The sequence below is a fragment of the Rhinatrema bivittatum genome, chromosome 16 (assembly GCF_901001135.1).
Source record: "Rhinatrema bivittatum chromosome 16, aRhiBiv1.1, whole genome shotgun sequence".
Taxonomy (NCBI): domain Eukaryota; kingdom Metazoa; phylum Chordata; class Amphibia; order Gymnophiona; family Rhinatrematidae; genus Rhinatrema; species Rhinatrema bivittatum.
This window is the reverse complement of record NC_042630.1, coordinates 2,777,300-2,804,431: the sequence shown is the minus strand read 5'-3', so window position 1 is coordinate 2,804,431 and position 27,132 is coordinate 2,777,300. Positions and strand designations below refer to the sequence as shown.

The 27,132-nt window shown below is 46.9% G+C and overlaps 1 protein-coding gene across 1 annotated transcript in view; it reads right to left on the bottom strand.

Moving 5' to 3' along the window:
• The window catches only part of LOC115077207 (alpha-2-macroglobulin-like), a 69,402-nt gene that overhangs the window by 36,915 nt on the left and 5,355 nt on the right, over positions 1-27,132 (bottom strand). Inside the window, exons 2-11 of the mRNA XM_029579492.1 lie at positions 19,926-20,112; positions 19,309-19,465; positions 18,941-18,993; positions 17,759-17,779; positions 10,691-10,859; positions 10,463-10,547; positions 8,512-8,638; positions 8,202-8,316; positions 7,739-7,854; positions 7,158-7,316 (exon numbers count right to left, since the gene is read on the bottom strand). Coding sequence (XP_029435352.1) covers positions 7,158-7,316; positions 7,739-7,854; positions 8,202-8,316; positions 8,512-8,638; positions 10,463-10,547; positions 10,691-10,859; positions 17,759-17,779; positions 18,941-18,993; positions 19,309-19,465; positions 19,926-20,112 — 1,189 coding nt within the window. The remainder of the gene's footprint in view (positions 1-7,157; positions 7,317-7,738; positions 7,855-8,201; positions 8,317-8,511; positions 8,639-10,462; positions 10,548-10,690; positions 10,860-17,758; positions 17,780-18,940; positions 18,994-19,308; positions 19,466-19,925; positions 20,113-27,132) is intronic.

Genomic DNA, 27,132 nt, shown 5'->3' with positions numbered 1-27,132 from the left:
ATGTATTACCCAGAAACTTCATTGTATGTTCCCTGGTCTTTGTACTTTTTGAATGAGTAAACAACTGATTAATGTTTACTTGTTCCATTCCTCTCATTATTTTATAGACCTCTAACATATCCCCCCTCAGCCGTCTCTTCTCCAAGCTGAAGAGTCCTAACCTCTTTAGACTTTCTTCATAGGAGAATTGTTCCATCTCCTTTATGATTTTGGTTGCCTTCCTCTGTACCTTTTCTAATTCTGCTAAATCTTTCTTGAGATGTGGTGACCAGCACTGCACACAATACTCAAGATGAGGTTGCACCATGGATTGATACAGAGACATTAGGATATTCTCTGTTTTATTCTCCATTCCTTTCCTAATAATCCCCAGCATTCTGTTTGTGTATGATATATGAACACAAGATGAGGATGCACCATGGAGTGATACAGAGGCATTATGATATTCTCTGTTTTATTCTCCATTCCTTTCCTAATAATCCCAGCATTCTGTTTGTGTATGATATATGAACACAAGATGAGGATGCACCATGGAGTGATACAGAGGCATTATGATATTCTCTGTTTTATTCTCCATTCCTTTCCTAATAATCCCAGCATTCTGTTTGTGTATGATATATGAACACAAGATGAGGTTGCACCATGGAGTGATACAGAGGCATTATGATATTCTCTGTTTTATTCTCCATTCCTTTCCTAATAATCCCCAGCATTCTGTTTGTGTATGATATATGAACACAAGATGAGGATGCACCATGGAGTGATACAGAGGCATTATGATATTCTCTGTTTTATTCTCCATTCCTTTCCTAATAATCCCAGCATTCTGTTTGTGTATGATATATGAACACAGGATGAGGTCGCACCATGGAGTGATACAGAGACATTATGATATTCTGTTTTATTCTCCATTCCTTTCCTAATAATCCCAGCATTCTGTTTGTGTATGATATATGAACACAAGATGAGGATGCACCATGGAGTGATACAGAGGCATTATGATATTCTCTGTTTTATTCTCCATTCCTTTCCTAATAATCCCAGCATTCTGTTTGTGTATGATATATGAACACAAGATGAGGTTGCACCATGGAGTGATACAGAGGCATTATGATATTCTCTGTTTTATTCTCCATTCCTTTCCTAATAATCCCCAGCATTCTGTTTGTGTATGATATATGAACACAAGATGAGGATGCACCATGGAGTGATACAGAGGCATTATGATATTCTCTGTTTTATTCTCCATTCCTTTCCTAATAATCCCAGCATTCTGTTTGTGTATGATATATGAACACAGGATGAGGTCGCACCATGGAGTGATACAGAGACATTATGATATTCTGTTTTATTCTCCATTCCTTTCCTAATAATCCCAGCATTCTGTTTGTGTATGATATATGAACACAGGATGAGGATGCACCATGGAGTGATACAGAGACATTATGATATTCTCTGTTTTATTCTCCATTCCTTTCCTAATAATCCCCAGCATTCTGTTTGTGTATGATGTATGTAATAATGACAAAAATAGGGACCAGCTAGTGTCCAATATAATACCACAAAAATAGCTAGCTGTGAGCAATACCACAAATCTTGTTGGATAAAAATACTATTAAAAGGCCAACCTTTATTGAACAATCGTTTATAAGATTCAAATTTTTGATTTTTTTGAATTTTTATTTTTAAGAGACAGAGACCTCAGAACTGGTAAAACAGGTTAGTTAACCAAGTTTTTTTTCAAAACCAGTAGGTTCAATCATAAGTCTCTATTTGTCTCTCTTTTCTAAGTTTTGTTGAAAATATTTTCACTCTTAAAAAGAGTAATTTGATAGATAATTAAATCTTATTAAATAACTCATACAGTGTGCCGTGAATGGCTTCCGCAATAAATTGCTTCAGTGGCAAATAAACTTTTTATATGATTTCAACTGCTTCGGCGGCAATGAATTTTTTAGCCCCTGGCCACAAGTCTTAAGATAAGTGCAATTGCTTTTAGGACAAAGATTTAATGAAATAGTCTTGTCCTGCATTTGATAAAACTCACCAACGATGGGCTTCGAACCAACAAATTATTTATGGATAAAATCTTCATAAACAGTGTGATGGCCAGCGGCTAAAAAATTCATTGCCGTCGAAGTAAACAATATGATGGCCAGCGGCTAAAAAATTCATTGCCGCCGAAGCAGTTGAAATCATATAAAAAGTTTATTTGCCACTGAAGCAATTTATTGCGGAAGCCATTCACGGCACACTGTATGAGTAATTTAATAAGATTTAATTATCTATCAAATTACTCTTTTTAAGAGTGAAAATATTTTCAACAAAACTTAGAAAAGAGAGACAAATAGAGACTTATGATTGAACCTACTGGTTTTGAAAAAAAACTTGGTTAACTAACCTGTTTTACCAGTTCTGAGGTCTCTGTCTCTTAAAAATAAAAATTCAAAAAATCAAAAATTTGAATCTTATAAACGATTGTTCAATTAAGGTTGGCCTTTTAATAGTATTTTTATCCAACAAGATTTGTGGTATTGCTCACAGCTAGCTATTTTTGTGTATGATATATGAACACAAGATGAGGATGCACCATGGAGTGATACAGAGGCATTATGATATTCTCTGTTTTATTCTCCAGTCCTTTCCTAATAATCCCCAGCATTCTGTTTGTGTGTGATATATGAACACAAGATGAGGATGCACCATGGAGTGATACAGAGACATTATGATATTCTCTGTTTTATTCTCCATTCCTTTCCTAATAATCCCCAGCATTCTGTTTGTGTATGATATATGAACACAAGATGAGGATGCACCATGGAGTGATACAGAGGCATTAGGATATTCTCTGTTTTATTCTCCATTCCTTTCCTAATAATCCCCAGCATTCTGTTTGTGTATGATATATGAACACAAGATGAGGATGCCCCATGGAGTGATACAGAGGCATTATGATATTCTCTGTTTTATTCTCCAGTCCTTTCCTAATAATCCCCAGCATTCTGTTTGTGTGTGATATATGAACACAAGATGAGGATGCACCATGGAGTGATACAGAGACATTATGATATTCTCTGTTTTATTCTCCATTCCTTTCCTAATAATCCCCAGCATTCTGTTTGTGTATGATATATGAACACAAGATGAGGATGCACCATGGAGTGATACAGAGGCATTAGGATATTCTCTGTTTTATTCTCCATTCCTTTCCTAATAATCCCCAGCATTCTGTTTGTGTATTATATACGAACACAAGATGAGGATGCACCATGGAGTGATACAGAGGCATTAGGATATTCTCTGTTTTATTTTCCATTCCTTTCCTAATAATCCCCAGCATTCTGTTTGTGTATGATATATGAACACAAGATGAGGTTGCACCATGGAGTGATACAGAGGCATTATGATATTCTCTGTTTTATTCTCCAGTCCTTTCCTAATAATCCCCAGCATTCTGTTTGTGTATGATATATGAACACAAGATGAGGATGCACCATGGAGTGATACAGAGACATTATGATATTCTCTGTTTTATTCTCCATTCCTTTCCTAATAATCCCCAGCATTCTGTTTGTGTATGATATATGAACACAAGATGAGGATGCACCATGGAGTGGTACAGAGGCATTATGATATTCTCTGTTTTATTCTCCAGTCCTTTCCTAATAATCCCCAGCATTCTGTTTGTGTATGATATATGAACACAAGATGAGGATGCACCATGGAGTGATACAGAGGCATTATGATATTCTCTGTTTTATTCTCCATTTCTTTCCTAATAATCCCCAGCATTCTGTTTGTGTATGATATATGAACACAAGATGAGGATGCACCATGGAGTGATACAGAGACATTATGATATTCTCTGTTTTATTCTCCATTCCTTTCCTAATAATCCCCAGCATTCTGTTTGTGTATGATATATGAACACAAGATGAGGATGCACCATGGAGTGGTACAGAGGCATTATGATATTCTCTGTTTTATTCTCCAGTCCTTTCCTAATAATCCCCAGCATTCTGTTTGTGTATGATATATGAACACAAGATGAGGTTGCACCATGGAGTGATACAGAGGCATTATGATATTCTCTGTTTTATTCTCCAGTCCTTTCCTAATAATCCCCAGCATTCTGTTTGTGTATGATATATGAACACAAGATGAGGTTGCACCATGGAGTGATACAGAGGCATTATGATATTCTCTGTTTTATTCTCCAGTCCTTTCCTAATAATCCCCAGCATTCTGTTTGTGTATGATATATGAACACAAGATGAGGATGCACCATGGAGCGATACAGAGACATTATGATATTCTCTGTTTTATTCCCCATTCCTTTCCTAATAATCCCCAGCATTCTGTTTGTGTATGATATATGAACACAAGATGAGGTTGCACCATGGAGTGATACAGAGACATTATGATATTCTCTGTTTTATTCTCCATTCCTTTCCTAATAATCCCCAGCATTCTGTTTGTGTATGATATATGAACACAAGATGAGGATGCACCATGGAGTGATACAGAGACATTATGATATTCTCTGTTTTATTCTCCATTCCTTTCCTAATAATCCCCAGCATTCTGTTTGTGTATGATATATGAACACAAGATGAGGATGCACCATGCAGTGATACAGAGGCATTATGATATTCTCTGTTTTATTCTCCATTCCTTTCCTAATAATCCCCAGCATTCTGTTTGTGTATGATATATGAACACAAGATGAGGATGCACCATGGAGTGATACAGAGGCATTATATTCTCTGTTTTATTCTCCATTCCTTTCCTAATAATCCCCAGCATTCTGTTTGTGTATGATATATGAACACAAGATGAGGTCGCACCATGGAGTGATACAGAGACATTATGATATTCTCTGTTTTATTCTCCATTCCTTTCCTAATAATCCCCAGCATTCTGTTTGTGTATGATATATGAACACAAGATGAGGATGCACCATGGAGTGATACAGAGGCATTATGATATTCTCTGTTTTATTCTCCATTCCTTTCCTAATAATCCCCAGCATTCTGTTTGTGTATGATATATGAACACAAGATGAGGATGCACCATGGAGTGATACAGAGACATTATGATATTCTCTGTTTTATTCTCCATTCCTTCCCTAATAATCCCCAGCATTCTGTTTGTGTATGATATATGAACACAAGATGAGGTCGCACCATGGAGTGATACAGAGACATTATGATATTCTCTGTTTTATTCTCCATTCCTTTCCTAATAATCCCCAGCATTCTGTTTGTGTATGATATATGAACACAAGATGAGGATGCACCATGGAGTGATACAGAGACATTATGATATTCTCTGTTTTATTCTCCATTCCTTTCCTAATAATCCCCAGCATTCTGTTTGTGTATGATATTTGAACACAAGATGAGGTCACACCATGGAGTGATACAGAGACATTAGGATATTCTCTGTTCCTTTCCTAATAATCCCCAGCATTCTCTTTGCTTTCCTGGCTGCTGCTGCACAATGAGCAGACGATTTCAATGTATTTTCAACGATGACGCCTAAATCCTTTCCCTGAGTGATGACTCCTAATGTAGAACTTTGCATTTTGTAGCTATAATTTGTGTTACTGTTCCTTAACTGCCTCAATTTGCACTTGTCTGCATTAAAATTTATTTGCTATTCACATGCCCAGTCTCCCAGTTTTGCAAGGTCCTTTTGCAATTTCTCACAATGCTCTTGTGATTTGACAACTTTGAATAATTTTGTGTCATCAACAAATCTGACCACCTGGCTTGTTGTTCCCATTTCAGAATTAGAATCTGTAGTTGCTGTTATGTCAATCTAGAAAATGTATGAATATGTTCTAGATAATATATTTGCTGATGCTTTGACCTAGAATATGTATGAATATGAATGAGGATTGATTTTGCTGTTGTGATGACCTAGAATATGAAAGCCAACAAAGATGTGAATGCTGACCAAGAATTCTAAAGATGACTTTGTAAACCATTGTGATCTTCTTTTAGAACAATAAATAAATTAATTTCCAGGTCATTTATAAATTATATTAAAAAAGATTGGTCTCTGAACAATAGATATGCTACTCTTTACTTTGTCAGTTTGCCCTAGTACATCTTCCAAGTTCACTGAGATTTGTTTCACTTCTGCTGAATCATCACCTTTGAATATTATTTCTGGCTTGGGTATCTCTCTTACGTCTTCCTCAATGAATACTGAAGCAAAGAACTCATGTAGTCTCTCTGCTATGGCTTTGTCATCCCTAAGTGCTCCTTTTACCCCTTGATCATCTAATGGTCCAACCGACTCCCTCACAGGCTTTTACCCTTGAATGTACCTGAAAAGGTTTTTATTATGAGTTTTTACTTCCATGGCAAGCTTCAAATTCTCTCTTTGCCTTCCTTATCAATGCTTTGCATCCGACTTGCCAGTGCTCATGCTGTTTCCTGTTTTCTTCATTCGGATCCCTTTTCCATTTCTTGAAAGATGTTCTTTTAGATATTATAGCCTCTCTCGTCTCACCTTTGAACCATGCCGGTAGTTGTTTAGCCTTCTTTCTACCTTTTCTAATGCATGGAATACATCTGTTCTGGGCTTCCAAAATGGTGTTTTTAAACAACATCTATACCTTTGTGGTTCCTCCTTTCAGTTTTTTCCTAACCATTTTCCTCATTTTTGAAAGTTAAATGCTGTCACAGTAGATTTCTTATTTGTGCTACCTCCAGTTATTAAGTCAAATTTGATCATGTTCTGATCACTATTGCCAAGTGGCTCCAACACTTTTACCTCTAGCATCAAATCCTGTGTTCCACTAAGGACTAAGTCTAAAATAATTTCATCTGTTGTTGGTTCTTGTGCCAGCTGCTCCATGAAGAAGTAATTTATTTCATGTAGAAACTTTACTTTTCTAGAATGTCCTATTGTAACATTCACCCAGGCAATACTGGGGTAATTGAAATCACCCATTCTTCTGTTACCCTCTTATTGCCGCCCTAAGCACCAACCTCCTGCTACTATTCTGCTACTCTCAGTTAGTGCTGCCCTTGGACTACAGGATGTGACTCACCCAAGGTCACACACAGAGTGAAGGGCAAGGCACCCCAGCATGTCTCCTGGCTCCTAGTTTAGTGCTAAAACACCTTCCCAGAGAAACTTACCAGCAGTTGGACTCTGCTCTTGTTGAAATTGGAGGTGTCCACGGAGAAGGATGCTGAGCCGTCCTCATCAGTGGTGCAGTTCACCACGTTCTTGCCATCGACTTCCAGTTCGACAGTTTCATTGGCGAGGGGTTTGCCATCGGCGCCCTGGAGCGTTAACTGCAATGAGAGATTTATTGGGAACATTAACGAGGATGGCAGTGCAGTGATGAAGATGGCTGACCTGGAGAGCAGAGATACGCATGAGAAGGCTTTCTTTACATTTTCCTAACCCTCCCAGAAACATCCAGCAGATCTGTTCACTGTGGATTCAGAACGTCCACTTGAGGTGTGGAAAAAAAGAGAAAATTAATTCACCACTTCAATTTTTGGAACTAGGAAAGGGGGGGGGGGTTTAACTAAGGAAGCCCTGTCCTCCCATGACTTTCTTTTATTTTTATGACAGATTTTCCCTTTTTAATCACAGGGTGAAAAGAATTGGGGGAACTGAGATTTTTTTCCCCTGTAAGAAAGCTGGGCTGCTGCATGAAACTCCCTTCTCTTATTGCTTATCATCATGGCACATGGAGGATCCCCCGTACCTCTCCCGTGTAGTTTAGCCCTTGGCGGTAGAACTGGTTCATTGAATCGTAGACAAAATATAACCGTGACATCTGATTTGAGATCCAGACGTAGCCTCGCTCCTTCGACTGTATCCCTGCCGGAAAGTAGAAGAGATCCCATGGGTCGTAGTATTGGGAGGTATTTGATAAAGACAAGGTTATTGTGTGCTGCATTTCTCAGGAGCAGCAAATCATGAGCGTGTGTGGGAGAGACAGTCATCACAGGAGGAAGCAGAGAGCGGGCTCGTCGAGGAAGGCCACAGGGGCGAGAGGCCATCAGCAACTCAACTGCAAAGCGCCGAAGGCCTCTTCCTACAGGGTCTACGAACTCTAGAAGCTGTTGAGTGTCGGCTGGTCTGGGGTGCAGATGTGTCTCCTTCTCTCCACCCACACTCCCATTCCTCCTGGCCCCAGGTAGAAGTAAGTGGATGTTTGTACCTACCTGTCCCATTTTCAGTGAGGGTGGCCTCGATGTCAAAGCTCATGGAGAGACCGGCGCGTTCCAGCTGGAAGACCTGGGTGTCGACAAGCTGCTTAAAGCAGCCATCACTGCCCAGCTAGAGATGGGGGTGAGAAGGAAGAGGAACGTCAGTACCCTCACCTGGCCAGCAGTGCATCTACACAATACACAATACACAGTGCGGTGCGGTGAATTTCTAACTGCACTGCAGCTCTTCTGTAGTTACACTGTCAACAGTTACGACTGCAAGGAGCTTAGGGCTATAACTGCCACTCTGTGCGGGTTATCTCACCTCTCCAGTGAACTCCTTGCAGATTCCTTCTCGGTACCGGCTGCAGGTCCCTTCGGGGTAGAAGCGGTAGTTTTTTCTGCACACTTGCATTTTAACAGTCCCTTGTACGGGCTCTCCATAAGTGTTACTGGAAGGCAAAAGGCAAGCCTGGGACTCAGGGTTGATCAGGAAAGATCTAAAACTTGCCTGCAGGACTTTGCTTCATCACCCACAGCACCGGCCTCAAGGCGTCAAACCATTTTACAAGAAAGTTTATTTGTTACAGAAACCTAATTCTGTCTCGCCTTCCTCTCTCTGTATCCACCATAAACCCCTTCCCACTACACACACCCATAAACCCTGACTCCTCCACACCACAAACACCCAAAGCATAAAGCTCTTAAATCACAAAGTCACAAAGCCTGACAACCCCTTCCCAATAAGCTAATAGAGCAGATGAGAGCAGAAAAAGACCAACTGCCCCATTCAGTTCTTGCCTTGCAGACGGCTAAGGAGATATGCAGCTGCTAGCCTCAGAGCGCCACTGCATCTTCCTCTGTGGTTCTCTCCCCCATACATTACCAAGAAGCTTTGTATCACCCTGATAATCGTAAAAACAACTAACCTGGGATACCCCACTGATCCCTGTACCCCAGCAGTGAGCCCCAAGATACCCCACTGATCCCTGTACCCCAGCAGTGAGCCCCGGGATACCCCACTGATCCCTGTACCCCCAGCAGTGAGCCCCAAGATACCCCACTGATCCCTGTACCCCAGCAGTGAGCCCCGGGATACCCCACTGATCCCTGTACCCCCAGCAGTGAGCCCCGGGATACCCCACTGATCCCTGTACCCCAGCAGTGAGCCCCAAGATACCCCACTGATCCCTGTTCCCCAGCATTGAGCCCCAAGATACCCCACTGATCACTGTACCCCAGCAGTGAGCCCCAAGATACCCCACTGATCCCTGTACCCCAGTAGTGAGCCCCGGGATACCCCACTGATCCCTGTACCCCCAGCAGTGAGCCCCAAGATACCCCACTGATCCCTGTACCCCAGCAGTGAGCCCCAAGATACCCCACTGATCCCTGTACCCCAGCAGTGAGCCCCAAGATAACCCACTGATCACTGTACCCCAGGAGTGAGCCCCAAGATACCCCACTGATCACTGTACCCCAGCAGTGAGCCCCAAGATACCCCACTGATCCCTGTACCCCAGCAGTGAGCCCCAAGATACCCCACTGATCCCTGTACCCCAGCAGTGAGCCCCGGGATACCCCACTGATCCCTGTACCCCAGCAGTGAGCCCCGGGACACCCCACTGATCCCTGTACCCCAGCAGTGAGCCTCAAGATAACCCACTGATCACTGTACCCCAGCAGTGAGCCCCGGGATACCCCACTGATCCCTGTACCCCAGCAGTGAGCCCCAGGAAACCCCACTGATCCCTGTACCCCAGCAGTGAGCCCCAGGAAACCCCACTGATCCCTGTACCCCAGCAGTGAGCCTCAAGATAACCCACTGATCACTGTACCATATTTACTTCCATTCTGTGTCCTGCTGTTCACAGCTTTCTGAACTCTCCCCACACTGTCCAGCCGGGATCCTCCCTTTCTGAATCGGGGTCATCTGATGTCCTATAAACTGCTAGTTTGAAGGTCTCTTTCCTACTATCTCCATAGCTTTACCCTCTGCTGACATTGTGCTCTGCCTCCATAACTGCCTGCTTCCTCCTCTTCCTCCACACAGCCACGAAACCCGCCCCCCCCCCCCCTTTCCAGGACACGTTCAATAGAGCCACAAGGGGCATGGGCAGCAGATTCCTGACGGGGGTAGTGCTGGCTGGGTGCAGCACTTCAAGTCTCCTCTGGGATTTGCTTTGCAATCATTTCCCATTTCTCAGTGCTGCCCGGCCAGCAGTCGCCCTCCCCTCCCCCGCGCAGTGACCTTCCCTCCCCCGCGCTGCACTCACATGGCACAGACGCTGGCGTTGAACTCCCTGTCAGTGATAGTGAGGGTCTGCGGGACATTCACCGTCGGCTTGAACTTTGGTAAAACTGAAAAGAAGAGCCAAAGGTCAGTTTGTAGCAACGAGGAGCCCCGGTCCTAGGCACTGCTTCTGTGCCCTTCCCTCCCTCTCTTTCTATTTATTATTTCTAGTTCAGCCTTTCCCTGAGCCCAGGTGCCCTCTCCACCTTACCGTAATTGTCCACGCTGAAGAACTGCGAGACCTCTTCCCCGGAGTCCGTCAGCCCGGTGATGCTGTAAGTGCCCAGCATCGGCTCCTTGTCCAGCGTAAAATCCCCCTCAGCAATGCCACGAACCGAGGCCACATTATCCCACTGCTGGATCCTGTTACCGTCCGGATCCTGCCCAGGGTTAAAACCACACGGACAGAATGCACATAAGAATATAGAAAGCCTCCTGACTCCCAGCAGTGGCCCCAGCTAATCCCTGCTTGCAGAATGAGTCTCTGCTCCCCAGCAGAAGGGAGGAGCTGCCTTCACCTGTGCAGATTCTCAGCCCCTGACTCCCAGCAGTGGCCCCAGCTAATCCCTGCTTGCAGAATGAGTCTCTGCTCCCCAGCAGAAGGGAGGAGCTGCCTTCACCTGTGCAGATTCTCAGCCCCTGACTCCCAGCAGTGGCCCCAGCTAATCCCTGCTTGCAGAATGAGTCTCTGCTCCCCCAGCAGAAGGGAGGAGCTGCCTTCACCTGTGCAGATTCTCAGCCCCTGACTCCCAGCAGTGGCCCCAGCTAATCCCTGCTTGCAGAATGAGTCTCTGCTCCCCAGCAGAAGGGAGGAGCTGCCTTCACCTGTGCAGATTCTCAGCCCCTGACTCCCAGCAGTGGCCCCAGCTAATCCCTGCTTGCAGAATGAGTCTCTGCTCCCCAGCAGAAGGGAGGAGCTGCCTTCACCTGTGCAGATTCTCAGCCCCTGACTCCCAGCAGTGGCCCCAGCTAATCCCTGCTTGCAGAATGAGTCTCTGCTCCCCAGCAGAAGGGAGGACCTGCCTTCACCTGTGCAGATTCTCAGCCCCTGACTCCCAGCAGTGGCCCCAGCTAATCCCTGCTTGCAGAATGAGTCTCTGCTCCCCAGCAGAAGGGAGGAGCTGCCTTCACCTGTGCAGATTCTCAGCCCCTGACTCCCAGCAGTGGCCCCAGCTAATCCCTGCTTGCAGAATGAGTCTCTGCTCCCCAGCAGAAGGGAGGAGCTGCCTTCACCTGTGCAGATTCTCAGCCCCTGACTCCCAGCAGTGGCCCCAGCTAATCCCTGCTTGCAGAATGAGTCTCTGCTCCCCAGCAGAAGGGAGGACCTGCCTTCACCTGTGCAGATTCTCAGCCCCTGACTCCCAGCAGTGGCCCCCAGCTAATCCCTGCTTGCAGAATGAGTCTCTGCTCCCCAGCAGAAGGGAGGAGCTGCCTTCACCTGTGCAGATTCTCAGCCCCTGACTCCCAGCAGTGGCCCCAGCTAATCCCTGCTTGCAGAATGAGTCTCTGCTCCCCAGCAGAAGGGAGGAGCTGCCTTCACCTGTGCAGATTCTCAGCCCCTGACTCCCAGCAGTGGCCCCAGCTAATCCCTGCTTGCAGAATGAGTCTCTGCTCCCCCAGCAGAAGGGAGGAGCTGCCTTCACCTGTGCAGATTCTCAGCCCCTGACTCCCAGCAGTGGCCCCAGCTAATCCCTGCTTGCAGAATGAGTCTCTGCTCCCCAGCAGAAGGGAGGAGCTGCCTTCACCTGTGCAGATTCTCAGCCCCTGACTCCCAGCAGTGGCCCCAGCTAATCCCTGCTTGCAGAATGAGTCTCTGCTCCCCCAGCAGAAGGGAGGAGCTGCCTTCACCTGTGCAGATTCTCAGCCCCTGACTCCCAGCAGTGGCCCCCAGCTAATCCCTGCTTGCAGAATGAGTCTCTGCTCCCCAGCAGAAGGGAGGAGCTGCCTTCACCTGTGCAGATTCTCAGCCCCTGACTCCCAGCAGTGGCCCCAGCTAATCCCTGCTTGCAGAATGAGTCTCTGCTCCCCAGCAGAAGGGAGGAGCTGCCTTCACCTGTGCAGATTCTCAGCCCCTGACTCCCAGCAGTGGCCCCAGCTAATCCCTGCTTGCAGAATGAGTCTCTGCTCCCCAGCAGAAGGGAGGAGCTGCCTTCACCTGTGCAGATTCTCAGCCCCTGACTCCCAGCAGTGGCCCCAGCTAATCCCTGCTTGCAGAATGAGTCTCTGCTCCCCAGCAGAAGGGAGGACCTGCCTTCACCTGTGCAGATTCTCAGCCCCTGACTCCCAGCAGTGGCCCCAGCTAATCCCTGCTTGCAGAATGAGTCTCTGCTCCCCAGCAGAAGGGAGGAGCTGCCTTCACCTGTGCAGATTCTCAGCCCCTGACTCCCAGCAGTGGCCCCAGCTAATCCCTGCTTGCAGAATGAGTCTCTGCTCCCCCAGCAGAAGGGAGGACCTGCCTTCACCTGTGCAGATTCTCAGCCCCTGACTCCCAGCAGTGGCCCCAGCTAATCCCTGCTTGCAGAATGAGTCTCTGCTCCCCAGCAGAAGGGAGGACCTGCCTTCACCTGTGCAGATTCTCAGCCCCTGACTCCCAGCAGTGGCCCCAGCTAATCCCTGCTTGCAGAATGAGTCTCTGCTCCCCCAGCAGAAGGGAGGAGCTGCCTTCACCTGTGCAGATTCTCAGCCCCTGACTCCCAGCAGTGGCCCCAGCTAATCCCTGCTTGCAGAATGAGTCTCTGCTCCCCCAGCAGAAGGGAGGACCTGCCTTCACCTGTGCAGATTCTCAGCCCCTGACTCCCAGCAGTGGCCCCAGCTAATCCCTGCTTGCAGAATGAGTCTCTGCTCCCCCAGCAGAAGGGAGGAGCTGCCTTCACCTGTGCAGATTCTCAGCCCCTGACTCCCAGCAGTGGCCCCAGCTAATCCCTGCTTGCAGAATGAGTCTCTGCTCCCCCAGCAGAAGGGAGGACCTGCCTTCACCTGTGCAGATTCTCAGCCCCTGACTCCCAGCAGTGGCCCCAGCTAATCCCTGCTTGCAGAATGAGTCTCTGCTCCCCCAGCAGAAGGGAGGACCTGCCTTCACCTGTGCAGATTCTCAGCCCCTGACTCCCAGCAGTGGCCCCAGCTAATCCCTGCTTGCAGAATGAGTCTCTGCTCCCCAGCAGAAGGGAGGAGCTGCCTTCACCTGTGCAGATTCTCAGCCCCTGACTCCCAGCAGTGGCCCCAGCTAATCCCTGCTTGCAGAATGAGTCTCTGCTCCCCAGCAGAAGGGAGGAGCTGCCTTCACCTGTGCAGATTCTCAGCCCCTGACTCCCAGCAGTGGCCCCAGCTAATCCCTGCTTGCAGAATGAGTCTCTGCTCCCCAGCAGAAGGGAGGAGCTGCCTTCACCTGTGCAGATTCTCAGCCCCTGACTCCCAGCAGTGGCCCCAGCTAATCCCTGCTTGCAGAATGAGTCTCTGCTCCCCCAGCAGAAGGGAGGACCTGCCTTCACCTGTGCAGATTCTCAGCCCCTGACTCCCAGCAGTGGCCCCAGCTAATCCCTGCTTGCAGAATGAGTCTCTGCTCCCCCAGCAGAAGGGAGGACCTGCCTTCACCTGTGCAGATTCTCAGCCCCTGACTCCCAGCAGTGGCCCCAGCTAATCCCTGCTTGCAGAATGAGTCTCTGCTCCCCAGCAGAAGGGAGGACCTGCCTTCACCTGTGCAGATTCTCAGCCCCTGACTCCCAGCAGTGGCCCCAGCTAATCCCTGCTTGCAGAATGAGTCTCTGCTCCCCAGCAGAAGGGAGGACCTGCCTTCACCTGTGCAGATTCTCAGCCCCTGACTCCCAGCAGTGGCCCCAGCTAATCCCTGCTTGCAGAATGAGTCTCTGCTCCCCCAGCAGAAGGGAGGAGCTGCCTTCACCTGTGCAGATTCTCAGCCCCTGACTCCCAGCAGTGGCCCCAGCTAATCCCTGCTTGCAGAATGAGTCTCTGCTCCCCAGCAGAAGGGAGGAGCTGCCTTCACCTGTGCAGATTCTCAGCCCCTGACTCCCAGCAGTGGCCCCAGCTAATCCCTGCTTGCAGAATGAGTCTTTGCTCCCCAGCAGAAGGGAGGAGCTGCCTTCACCTGTGCAGATTCTCAGCCCCTGACTCCCAGCAGTGGCCCCAGCTAATCCCTGCTTGCAGAATGAGTCTCTGCTCCCCCAGCAGAAGGGAGGAGCTGCCCTGCACCTGTGCAGATTCTCAGCCTCCTGACTCCCAGCAGTGCCCCCAGCTGATCCCTGCTTGCAGAATGAGTCTCTGCTGTCCTTCACCTGAGCAGAGGCTGCTGGTTAGGACTCTCCCAAATACAAAGCAACGCTAGGCTCTGAGCAGCTTAAACAAAGGGGACCCCCTCCTGCCTCAGGCATCCTTGCATTTCTCACAAATTATATAAAATGTGATCAGACTGAACACAGGCTCCAGTGCTGGCAGCAGATCTAATGAGCCCTCCTGGCTAGGAAGGTAAGCTCTGAATCCTGTATAGATTTTGGTTTTCTCTATAAGAATTGCTCTTATTTGCAATCAACCATTCCGTGTTCTTTGTAGCATTTGATGCTATTTGTAAATTATTCCTCAGTCTAAGCTAATAATACATTCCTTATTCCTTGCACCCGGCACCATTAATGTAAGCCTTGTCAGACACGGCTACAAAAAGGGAGCGATGGCTCTGGAGCCAGAAGATGGAGAATGGTATCTGCCTTCTCTCTCTGCCATCCTGCCCCTGCCCCTGCCCGACTCTCCACCCTCCCAGATCACAGCTCCCTGACTTGTGCTTCCTCCGCCCTCCAGGTCCTGGCATCAGAGCCTCTCCCAGCACCGCTGCCTGCAGGGTCTGCTCCAGGCTTTCAGAGGAAGGGGGAGCAGACACTGCAAAGCTGAAAGCCATTGCTAAACAGAGGACGACCTGGGAGTCTTTTTCTCTCTCTCTGACCCTGGCATGGGGCACGAAACTCTCGCCCTCCACAGTCCTAAAACTGCTGCAAAGGTCAGGAGAGCAGCAATAGTCAGAAAGCAGTGAACGGGTGAGGGATCTGGCCGAAGTTAACCATCCTGCTGCATGCCCTCACTTGAAGTTATCCAGGATAAGGTTCAGTCCCAAACTGCTTTCTTTGAAAGGTAGCCGGCTACGTGTACCCCGATAACCTTACCTGAGCCGGCTATATTAAAACAGCCTGTAACCAGGTCGGGAAAAAGCGTCGACACCCCCCAAGCCCCCTCAAATGATCTGAAATATGTGGGGGGGCCCTTGGCCTGAGGAGCCATCCCCCCCCCCCCCCCTCCATCCCTGCAATTCAGCAGATAATATCGGCCCTTTGGCCTCCCGCCCCTTGCAAGTTTAAGCAGAACCCACGCAGCACTGCCCAAATTCCCCACGATGCCACTGCGCGTGGCTGTGAGAATAACTCGGTGCTTTCATCTCTCCCAGACTCATCCTCAGCACTGCCCAAATTCCACACGATGCCACTGCGCGTGGCTGTGAGAATAACTCTGCGCTTTCATCTCTCCCAGACTCATCCTCAGCACTGCCCCAAATTCCCCATGATCCCACTGCGCGTGGCTGTGAGAATAACTCTGCGCTTTCATCTCTCCCAGACTCATCCTCAGCACTGCCCAAATTCCCCATGATCCCACTGCGCGTGGCTGTGAGAATAACTCTGTGCTTTCATCTCTCCCAGGCTCATCCTCAGCACTGCCCAAATTCCCCACGATCCCACTGCTCGTGGCTGTGAGAATAACTCTGCGCTTTCATCTCTCCCAGACTCCTCCTCAGCACTGCCCAAATTCCACACGATGCCACTGCGCATGGCTGTGAGAATAACTCTGCGCTTTCCTCTCTCCCAGACTCCTCCTCAGCACTGCCCAAATTCCCCACGATCCCACTGCGCGTGGCTGTGAGAATAACTCTGCGCTTTCATCTCTCCCAGGCTCATCCTCAGCACTGCCCAAATTCCCCACGATGCCACTGCGTGTGGCTGTGAGAATAACTCTGCGCTTTCCTCTCTCCCAGACTCCTCCTCAGCACTGCCCAAATTCCCCACGATCCCACTGCGCGTGGCTGTGAGAATAACTCTGCGCTTTCATCTCTCCCAGACTCATCCTCAGCGCTGCCCAAATTCCCCACGATGCCACTGCGCGTGGCTGTGAGAATAACTCTGCACTTTCATCTCTCCCAGACTCATCCTCAGCACTGCCCAAATTCCCCACGATCCCACTGCGCGTGGCTGTGAGAATAACTCTGTGCTTTCATCTCTCCCAGGCTCATCCTCAGCACTGCCCAAATTCCCCACGATGCCACTGCGCGTGGCTGTGAGAATAACTCTGTGCTTTCCTCTCTCCCAGACTCCTCCTCAGCACTGCCCAAATTCCCCACGATCCCACTGCGCGTGGCTGTGAGAATAACTCTGTGCTTTCATCTCTCCCAGACTCATCCTCAGCACTGCCCAAATTCCCCACGATGCCACTGCGCGTGGCTGTGAGAATAACTCTGCGCTTTCATCTCTCCCAGACTCATCCTCAGCGCTGCCCAAATTCCCCACGATGCCACTGCGCGTGGCTGTGAGAATAACTCTGCGTTTTCATCTCTCCCAGACTCATCCTCAGCGCTGCCCAAATTCCCCACGATACCACTGCTCGTGGTTGTGAGAATAACTCGGTGCTTTCATCTCTCCCAGACTCATCCTCAGCACTGCCCAAATTCCCCATGATCCCACTGCGCGTGGCTGTGAGAATAACTCTGCGCTTTCATCTCTCCCAGACTCATCCTCAGCGCTGCCCAAATTCCCCACGATCCCACTGCGCGTGGCTGTGAGAATAACTCGGTGCTTTCATCTCTCCCAGACTTAGCTCCATAAACTCATCCTCAGCACTGGCCACCTACCTTTCAGCTCCACCCTGGAACACCTCGCAAGAAATCCAGCTAAGTTTAAAGGCCACCTTTGCAGCCGGATACGTAATGATTTATCCAGCTAAAGCCCACCTGCACAGTGGAGGAGGAGGGGGAATGGATACATCCCAAACTTAGCCCAGCAAATTGTTTTGGATATTTTTCCCTGGGAGAGCCGTGGCAGTGCTGGGAAAAGCTGGCTCCTTAGCATGTATTTCCTGTACAAAGAACACAAGAACTACCCCTGATAAGATCTGCCATCTATTGTGGGAAGGAGGGGAGAACATCTGCAGAAGGATCCCCCCTCCCTTCACATCTGGAAACTGAGCTGGAACACCTACTGCAGACCTGTTTTAATCATCAGGTTAGAGTCCTCACCTGCACGTAGACCCGGGAATACTGAAAGAGAGAAAAATGAGATGCTGGTTATTATGCATGGGAATGGCAGGCATTGCTCCTTAACAATCTCCTGCTGCAGCGCATTTTATTATGCACAGGGAAGAGCACGGGAATGGAAGGCATTGCTCCTTAACAATCTCCTGCTGCAGCGTATTTTATTATGCACAGGGAAGAGCCCGGGAATGGCAGGCATTGCTCCTTAACAATCTCCTGCTGCAGCGCATTTTATTATGCACAGGGAAGAGCCCGGGAATGGCAGGCATTGCTCCTTAACAATCTCCTGCTACAGCGCATTTTATTATGCACAGGGAAGAGCACGGGAATGGCAGGCATTGCTCCTTAACAATCTCCTGCTGCAGCGCATTTTATTATGCACAGGGAAGAGCACGGGAATGGCAGGCATTGCTCCTTAACAATCTCCTGCTGCAGCACATTTTATTATGCACAGGGAAGAGCACGGGAATGGCAGGCATTGCTCCTTAACAATCTCCTGCTGCAGCGTATTTTATTATGCACAGGGAAGAGCACGGGAATGGCAGGCATTGCTCCTTAACAATCTCCTGCTGCAGCGTATTTTATTATGCACAGGGAAGAGCACGGGAATGGCAGGCATTGCTCCTTAACAATCTCCTGCTGCAGCGCATTTTGCACAGGTAGAGAGAGCTCCTTTCCAATTTTAGCTTTGCAACATTTTGCAGGTCCAGCAGGTTCTAGATTCATTCTTATTACTGGATTGAATTGTGGTCTTTTCACTGCTTTCCAGTGCACATTTTTAACAGTCATATTCATTTTTTAACTCCTGATGCAGTAAGCTAATGTTATGCAAATACATCAAGGAGTTAAAAAAAATGAGCAAAAACTGTAAAATGTGCGATTGGCACTGGTCGAATGCATATTTTAACTCAAGAAACTGGGGGGAGAGAAGAAAAGCGGAGCTCCCCGATTAGAACAGAAAGAACTGAGGTCTCAGGCCCTCACGGCAGAGCAGCTGAGGGCATTACTGGTTCTCTGGCTGCCAGTGCTCTGTTTATCCCCACTGCCTGCAGAGATTTGTATTTCTGCCTTGAGAAATGACCCTTGGGCAGCAGATGGACCCTTCTGCCACCACGGAGCATGCGGGGGAATTGCCCTCCCCGCCCCTCGCTTCCTCAGCTTACTTACTGACTTGTTCACAGGCCGGAAAGTCTGATCCATTGCCACCAATCTGTAGTGCACTAGGAAGGAGAGAGGGAGAAGGAGCCATGTCAGATCAAACAGAATGATTTCAGATCCCCCTCTCCTGTTTTTCATCCCAATTTATAATTTCTTCACTGAGGAGATGTTTTAGGGGTTTTTATTGTGGCTGACACCCTACTTCCTGGGCTCACGGATAAATATCTGTGCCCTTTCCATGCAGGACGGCTCTTGTTGTGGGTGACACACACACACACACACACACACACACACACCTGCCTTGGTCTTTAGCGTGCTTGTGATTGACTCTCACCCTTAAACCTGGGTTTGTAGATTTGACTGTGATTGACACTCACCTGTTTGCTCTCCACTGTATAATGGTTTGTCGAGCTGCATGAAGGAAATTCCTGGAAAACTCTTGCTCACCACATTCCTGTTTCTCAGGAAATTTACTGTGGCTCCTTTGGCAGAGATGGTAACGTAGGCCAGGCTTGGCTTCTCACTTTTGGGGACCTGCCGGATAAGAAAGGGAAGGCGATTGAGATTCAGTCCCTGGGGCTCCAGAGAAATATCTTGTCTGGTCTATCTCCCTTTCTCTTTCCATCTGCATCCATATTAATTCTCACAAAAATCAATTTCCTTCTCCTTCCATCCTATTCCCTCCTCTCCTCTATCCTGCCTTCCCCCTTCCCTTTGCCTTAATGGAGCTACAGTTGGAGAAGGGCATGTTGGCATCAGACATCTCCTGGAAGATCCCTTGCCCCTCCCTTTCCTCCTCCTCTTGCCTTGACACCCTGATACTTGGGGAAGGATTTGTTGGCCTTGGACGTCTTCTGGAAGATGATGCACTCCTCACTCTTCCTTTTCTCTCCCCCTCCCCTTTGTCTTGACTCCCTGACACTTGGAGAAGGGCATGTTGGCATCAGACATCTCCTGGAAGATCCCTTGCCCCTCCCTTTCCTCCGCCTCTTACCTTGAATTCCTGACACTTGGAGAAGGGTTGGTTGGCTTCAGCGATCTCCTGGAAGATGATGCTATTCTGTTCGTCAAGCACCATGCTGACAGTGATGTTGACTGTCTCTTTGTGATAGAGAAACTGCATGCAGGCTTTCTCTAGTTTCTCATTCTTTATCAATGAAGGCATGATGAGCATGATGCGTCTGCGAAGGAGAGAAAGTGTAGAGGGGACACAGTGAGACCTAGGAGATAGTAGAAAGAAGGATGAGGGAGTAGAGCAAAGACAAGAGGCAAGGTCTACCTAAGGCCACTGACCCCAGAGGGGCAGAATTTCCTAGGACCATCATCACTCTTTAGGTGCAAGCTGCCTTCACTGTAAGACACTCTATTATTCAATCCCCATCAGCAATGAGTTGAAACTTTTATTTATTTATTTTGCACTTTTATATACCGATTTTCCAATAACAGAGCTACTGATCAATTCGGTTTACATTCTGAACAGAACAATGACAAGTTAATGTCTTACAATGAACAGGTAAAAGTAACTTGGATACAGATATATGGGGTAATAACATAACATAAATGCTACAGAGCCTAATGTAGGCTAAAACAAAGAAGCAAGGTATCACACATTTACAAACAGGACACAAGGTATCACAAACTTGAAAGAAGTTTACTCTCATATTGTTAAAAAAAAGCCTGTCAAAAATGTGGTTATGGCAGTTAGTGTAGCTGAGTTTAAAAAAAGATTTGGATACGTACCTAGAGGAGAAGTACATAAACTGCTATTAATCATTAAGGAATAGTAACATGGGATCTTCTTAGTGTTTGGGTAATTGCCAGGTTCTTATGGCCTGGATTGGCCTCTGTTGGAAACAGGATGCTGGGCTTGATGGACCCTTGGTCTGACCCAGTAAGGCATAATCTTATCTTATGTTAAGAAGACATTCCCATGCCCACCTTCACGCCCCTAGCCTCCCAACTGTCTTTAGGAACACCTTTTTTCTCAGACTTCGAAGTGCACAGACTAAGACTGGGCAGTGTGAGTGTGTGAGTGTGTGAGTGTGTGTGTGTGTGTGTGTGTGTATAGATAGAGAGAGAGAGAGATAGTAAAAATAGATCCCAGATAGGCTTATTGGATAAATGTAGTGGTATGCTAATATAAAAATATATAAATCCCAAAGGGAAAAAGTGCTACAAAAGTTGTTATAAAATCAAAACTTCATCTTTATTAAAAAATGTAGATAATACCTAATTTAAAAACTATAATATCCATATAGATAGTCCATCAGGGGAAGAGAATCAATGAATGCCACAATCCAGTGGTGTCTGGAATCAAGTATCTGCCTTGTAGTACTGATCATCACTCTCATACAGCTTTATAAACTGAGCATACATCATAATAATTTAAACCAAAGATCCTAGCCTTCCTTGCTCCCAAGGAAAGTCATGAACACATATATATGCACACCCATAGACACAGTCCCTAGTTTATTTTGACATTAACTCCACTCTGCAATATCAGCTACTGGTGCCATCAGGCATGTGAGTAAATCATGAAGTCACTTTTAAATAAAAGGCTCCAATTCTTTTGAAACATCATAATTGAAATCCCATAGAATATAATGATCTCCATAGTATCTACTCCCCACATCAAATGCAACCAGGAAGCCATTGAGGGAGCTGTAGATGATCTCCAGTGTCGGGATATATTATGCCTTGCAACTGCCAACATATGGATGACTAGTTTTACCCCGTTTCTTGTGGTGGGTAATATTCCCTCAGATGAAAGACCAAGAAGGATAACCGCAGGATCTAAAGATAGTTGGATTCCAGGAATATGGCAGACGAGATAATTTCAGATCAATATATCTGATATATCTACAATATATCATGTCCACCAAATGTGACAAAATGATCTTTTTTCTCCACAATCCTGCCAACATCTATCATGAGTAAAAGAACCCATTTTAGCTGGCAGTTTTACTGCAGAAACTACAATATGTCCTATCTAGGCTGCCCATTCCCACCAAACTCTGACTTCTACAATTCCTACCTCTCCTTTTCCCCAGCTCCTAGAAACATGACAGCTCTGCAAACCCCATCGCTTCCTCACAGGTCCCAGGCTTTCTTCCATTCAGGTAGTGCCCTTGCTTTATCCCATCAGAAAATTCTCATCTTTATTTGTCGAATGAGAAAATAATTTGGATTGATTTCATGTTCAATCAAAGTTTTTAAGGTCCATGTTTTGGGCGCTTACCAAGAGTAGGGAGTAAGGAAATGAAAATTCAGCGCAGATAAGGCTTCTGTAGCATGACACACAAAGTGACCAACACACGTGCATTAAATTACAGAGGCAGAGAATCTTGATTAAAAATGCAATTATTTCAGCTGCTCCCTCCTTTTCTCTGCGCCCTTCTAGAAGCAGCTGTATTGGGAAGAGCATCACCAATTCCTTCACACATACACCAGTACCTGAGAGGTGCAGAGATTGGTACATCAGAGCCAATCAGTATCAGCCATACATGACAGCTCACATTGATTGGTGTACACAGTCCATGCATGTGTGTGCGTATGGATATATAATATATTGATCCATAATGACTCTGATATCAGAAAGGACATCGCGCACACTGCTTGCTGCTTCTTGTGACATCATATTGAACAGGGACCAATCGTGTACATGTTAAGATGTCATGTGACTGTTCTTAACATGGCTTCCCCCAGGGTTGTATCTGAAATGCTGGAAACGGGCAGAGTTAGCAGTGAGATGAGTAATTGGTGCAGTATCGGGCTCGGCTCCTGGAACACATGCATCTCTCCAGCACAAACAAATGCAGTAATAATGGTGCAATATGACCACATCCTGTGAAACAAGACTCCAGTTCAGGGAACTGGCAGAACCAGGTCCCTGTGCCAAGCCAAGGACAAGCCCATGGAGCTGTGAGACAGATCCTCTGAGGCTCGGAAACTCTTGGGAAGATGTTCAGGGTCTGCGTGGCCTTCAGAAAAGCTGTCACAGTAACAAATCATAAGAACATAATTTATTTGATTTTGTTTCATTGTTTTGATCTGTTATTGAAGTATCTTAAATGTATTTATTTGGTATTTATTATTGATATACCACAATTCTATATGTACAAAGTAGTTTACAATAATTAAATTAAAACATTATACAGAATAATAAAATAGAAACATAATATAAAACCCTTTCTAATGAAATACAATACAAATCTTTAAAATGTAAAAAAAAAAAAATCAGTTAAAAATGAATACAAATTTAAAAATAGCTCAAAAATCAAGCTTTAAGAGTCTTATCAACTTCGGCATAACATTTTTTCAGTACTGTGGGAGATTATTCCGAACAGTAGATGCAATAATGTGAAAGGCTGTTCTCCAGGTATGTTCCAGGCTAATTCTCACAGGATGTGGAATCTAAAAAGCAGGGACGTGCAGCCACTGACACGGGCTCACCCATAGCAAGATTAGAATCAGGTTTTATTCCTAAATGAGAACTCCTGCCAGGGCAGGAAGAAAGAGTCCAGCTTCGGGTTTAGCCTGTGACCTTCTCCCCTTTTAGCACTAAACTCACGGCAGTGAGACTGTGGCCTTGCCTTCTCCCCGGGTGACGGCTGCTCCCCTTCGTATTCTGCAGCTGGTAAGAGCTGACTGCCAGCGGTTTGGGAGGATTGCAGGTCTTTTGGAGTTGTTGGATGCCAGTGAAGCCCCCTCAGAAGGAAGGAATCCTAATTGTCTGCCCTCCTGGTCGGAAAGAGGCCTCCCTGATGCTGTGGACTGCCCCAGCGTGGCTCTGCTTTTGGGAGATATCTCCAGCCTTGCAGTTCTGAGGCGGGGGCTTGCAGAGACCAGGAAGAGAGTTCTGCACCAAAGAGAAGTTATTGGGGGTTTGTTTTCCATCTTGAGGAGCTGTTTCTCTCCTTCAGTGTTGGGAGAAGGACACTGGTTCGGGCTAAGGATGGACTCGGAGGCAGGGATCTTGGGAGGGATGGTTTTGCATTTCATGATGATGATTTTTGCAGGCTTCACATGGGTTCTTCTCTTTAAATTATAGCAAACCCTTTTATTTTGACCCTACTCTCTTATCTCTTGCCAGAGCTTTTTTTTTTTATTCCATCCTTGGAGCGCCTGCTGCAGAGAGAGCCCCGGAGGCTGTGATCCTGAGAGACAGAGAGGACCAGGACGGTGAGAGAGGCTCTGAGCCTTACTGGAACCTGAAACCAAGAAGGGTTTACAAATTGCACACTGTCCTGTCTCCAGCACTGCTCATTCTGCATCTCTATTACAAATTGCACACTGTCCTGTCTCCAGCAGTGCTCATTCTGCATCTCTATTACAATTGCACACTGGCCTGTCTCCAGCAGTGCTCATTCTGCATCTCTATTACAATTGCACACTGGCCTGTCTCCAGCAGTGCTCATTCTGCATCTCTATTACATTGCACACTGTCCTGTCTCCAGCACTGCTCATTCTGCATCTCTATTACAAATTGCACACTGGCCTGTCTCCAGCAGTGCTCATTCTGCATCTCTATTACAAATTGCACACTGGCCTGTCTCCAGCAGTGCTCATTCTGCATCTCTATTACAAATTGCACACTGGCCTGTCTCCAGCAGTGCTCATTCTGCATTTCTATTACAAATTGCACACTGGCCTGTCTCCAGCAGTGCTCATTCTGCATCTCTATTACAAATTGCACACTGTCCTGTCTCCAGCAGTGCTCATTCTGCATCTCTATTACAATTGCACACTGGCCTGTCTCCAGCAGTGCTCATTCTGCATCTCTATTACAAATTGCACACTGTCCTGTCTCCAGCAGTGTTCATTCTGCATCTCTATTACAAATTGCACACTGGCCTGTCTCCAGCAGTGCTCATTCTGCATCTCTATTACAAATTGCACACTGGCCTGTCTCCAGCAGTGCTCATTCTGCATCTCTATTACAAATTGCACACTGGCCTGTCTCCAGCAGTGCTCATTCTGCATCTCTATTACAAATTGCACACTGGCCTGTCTCCAGCAGTGCTCATTCTGCATCTCTATTACAATTGCACACTGTCCTGTCTCCAGCAGTGCTCATTCTGCATCTCTGTTACAAATTGCACACTGGCCTGTCTCCAGCAGTGCTCATTCTGCATCTCTATTACAAATTGCACACTGGCCTGTCTCCAGCAGTGCTCATTCTGCATCTCTATTACAATTGCACACTGGCCTGTCTCCAGCAGTGCTCATTCTGCATCTCCATTACAAATTGCACACTGGCCTGTCTCCAGCAGTGCTCATTCTGCATCTCTATTACAATTGCACACTGGCCTGTCTCCAGCAGTGCTCATTCTGCATCTCTATTACAATTGCACACTGTCCTGTCTCCAGCAGTGCTCATTCTGCATGTCTATTACAATTGCACACTGTCCTGTCTCCAGCAGTGCTCATTCTGCATCTCTATTACAATTGCACACTGTCCTGTCTCCAGCAGTGCTCATTCTGCATCTCTATTACAAATTGCACACTGTCCTGTCTCCAGCAGTGTTCATTCTGCATCTCTATTACATTGCACACTGTCCTGTCTCCAGCAGTGCTCATTCTGCATCTCTATTACATTGCACACTGTCCTGTCTCCAGCAGTGCTCATTCTGCATCTCTATTACAAATTGCACACTGGCCTGTCTCCAGCAGTGCTCATTCTGCATCTCTATTACAATTGCACACTGTCCTGTCTCCAGCAGTGCTCATTCTGCATCTCTGTTACAAATTGCACACTGGCCTGTCTCCAGCAGTGCTCATTCTGCATCTCTATTACAAATTGCACACTGTCCTGTCTCCAGCAGTGCTCATTCTGCATCTCTATTACATTGCACACTGGCCTGTCTCCAGCAGTGCTCATTCTGCATCTCTATTACAAATTGCACACTGGCCTGTCTCCAGCAGTGCTCATTCTGCATCTCTATTACAAATTGCACACTGGCCTGTCTCCAGCAGTGCTCATTCTGCATCTCTATTACAAATTGCACACTGGCCTGTCTCCAGCAGTGCTCATTCTGCATCTCTATTACAAATTGCACACTGGCCTGTCTCCAGCAGTGCTCATTCTGCATCTCTATTACAATTGCACACTGTCCTGTCTCCAACAGTGCTCATTCTGCATCTCTGTTACAAATTGCACACTGGCCTGTCTCCAGCAGTGCTCATTCTGCATCTCTATTACAAATTGCACACTGGCCTGTCTCCAGCAGTGCTCATTCTGCATCTCTATTACAAATTGCACACTGGCCTGTCTCCAGCAGTGCTCATTCTGCATCTCCATTACAAATTGCACACTGGCCTGTCTCCAGCAGTGCTCATTCTGCATCTCTATTACAATTGCACACTGGCCTGTCTCCAGCAGTGCTCATTCTGCATCTCTATTACAATTGCACACTGTCCTGTCTCCAGCAGTGCTCATTCTGCATGTCTATTACAATTGCACACTGTCCTGTCTCCAGCAGTGCTCATTCTGCATCTCTATTACAATTGCACACTGTCCTGTCTCCAGCAGTGCTCATTCTGCATCTCTATTACAATTGCACACTGTCCTGTCTCCAGCAGTGTTCATTCTGCATCTCTATTACATTGCACACTGTCCTGTCTCCAGCAGTGCTCATTCTGCATCTCTATTACATTGCACACTGTCCTGTCTCCAGCAGTGCTCATTCTGCATCTCTATTACATTGCACACTGTCCTGTCTCCAGCAGTGCTCATTCTGCATCTCTATTACAAATTGCACACTGGCCTGTCTCCAGCAGTGCTCATTCTGCATCTCTATTACAATTGCACACTGTCCTGTCTCCAGCAGTGCTCATTCTGCATCTCTGTTACAAATTGCACACTGGCCTGTCTCCAGCAGTGCTCATTCTGCATCTCTATTACATTGCACACTGTCCTGTCTCCAGCAGTGCTCATTCTGCATCTCTATTACAAATTGCACACTGGCCTGTCTCCAGCAGTGCTCATTCTGCATCTCTATTACAAATTGCACACTGGCCTGTCTCCAGCAGTGCTCATTCTGCATCTCTATTACATTGCACACTGTCCTGTTGCCAGCAGTGCTCATTCTGCATCTCTAGCATCTAACCGGCAGGTCCCCAGCAGTAGTGCGATTCCTTGCTGCTTCCCAGAGATAAACGATGGATTTTCCCCCAGGAACTTGTCCCAACCCTCTTTTAAA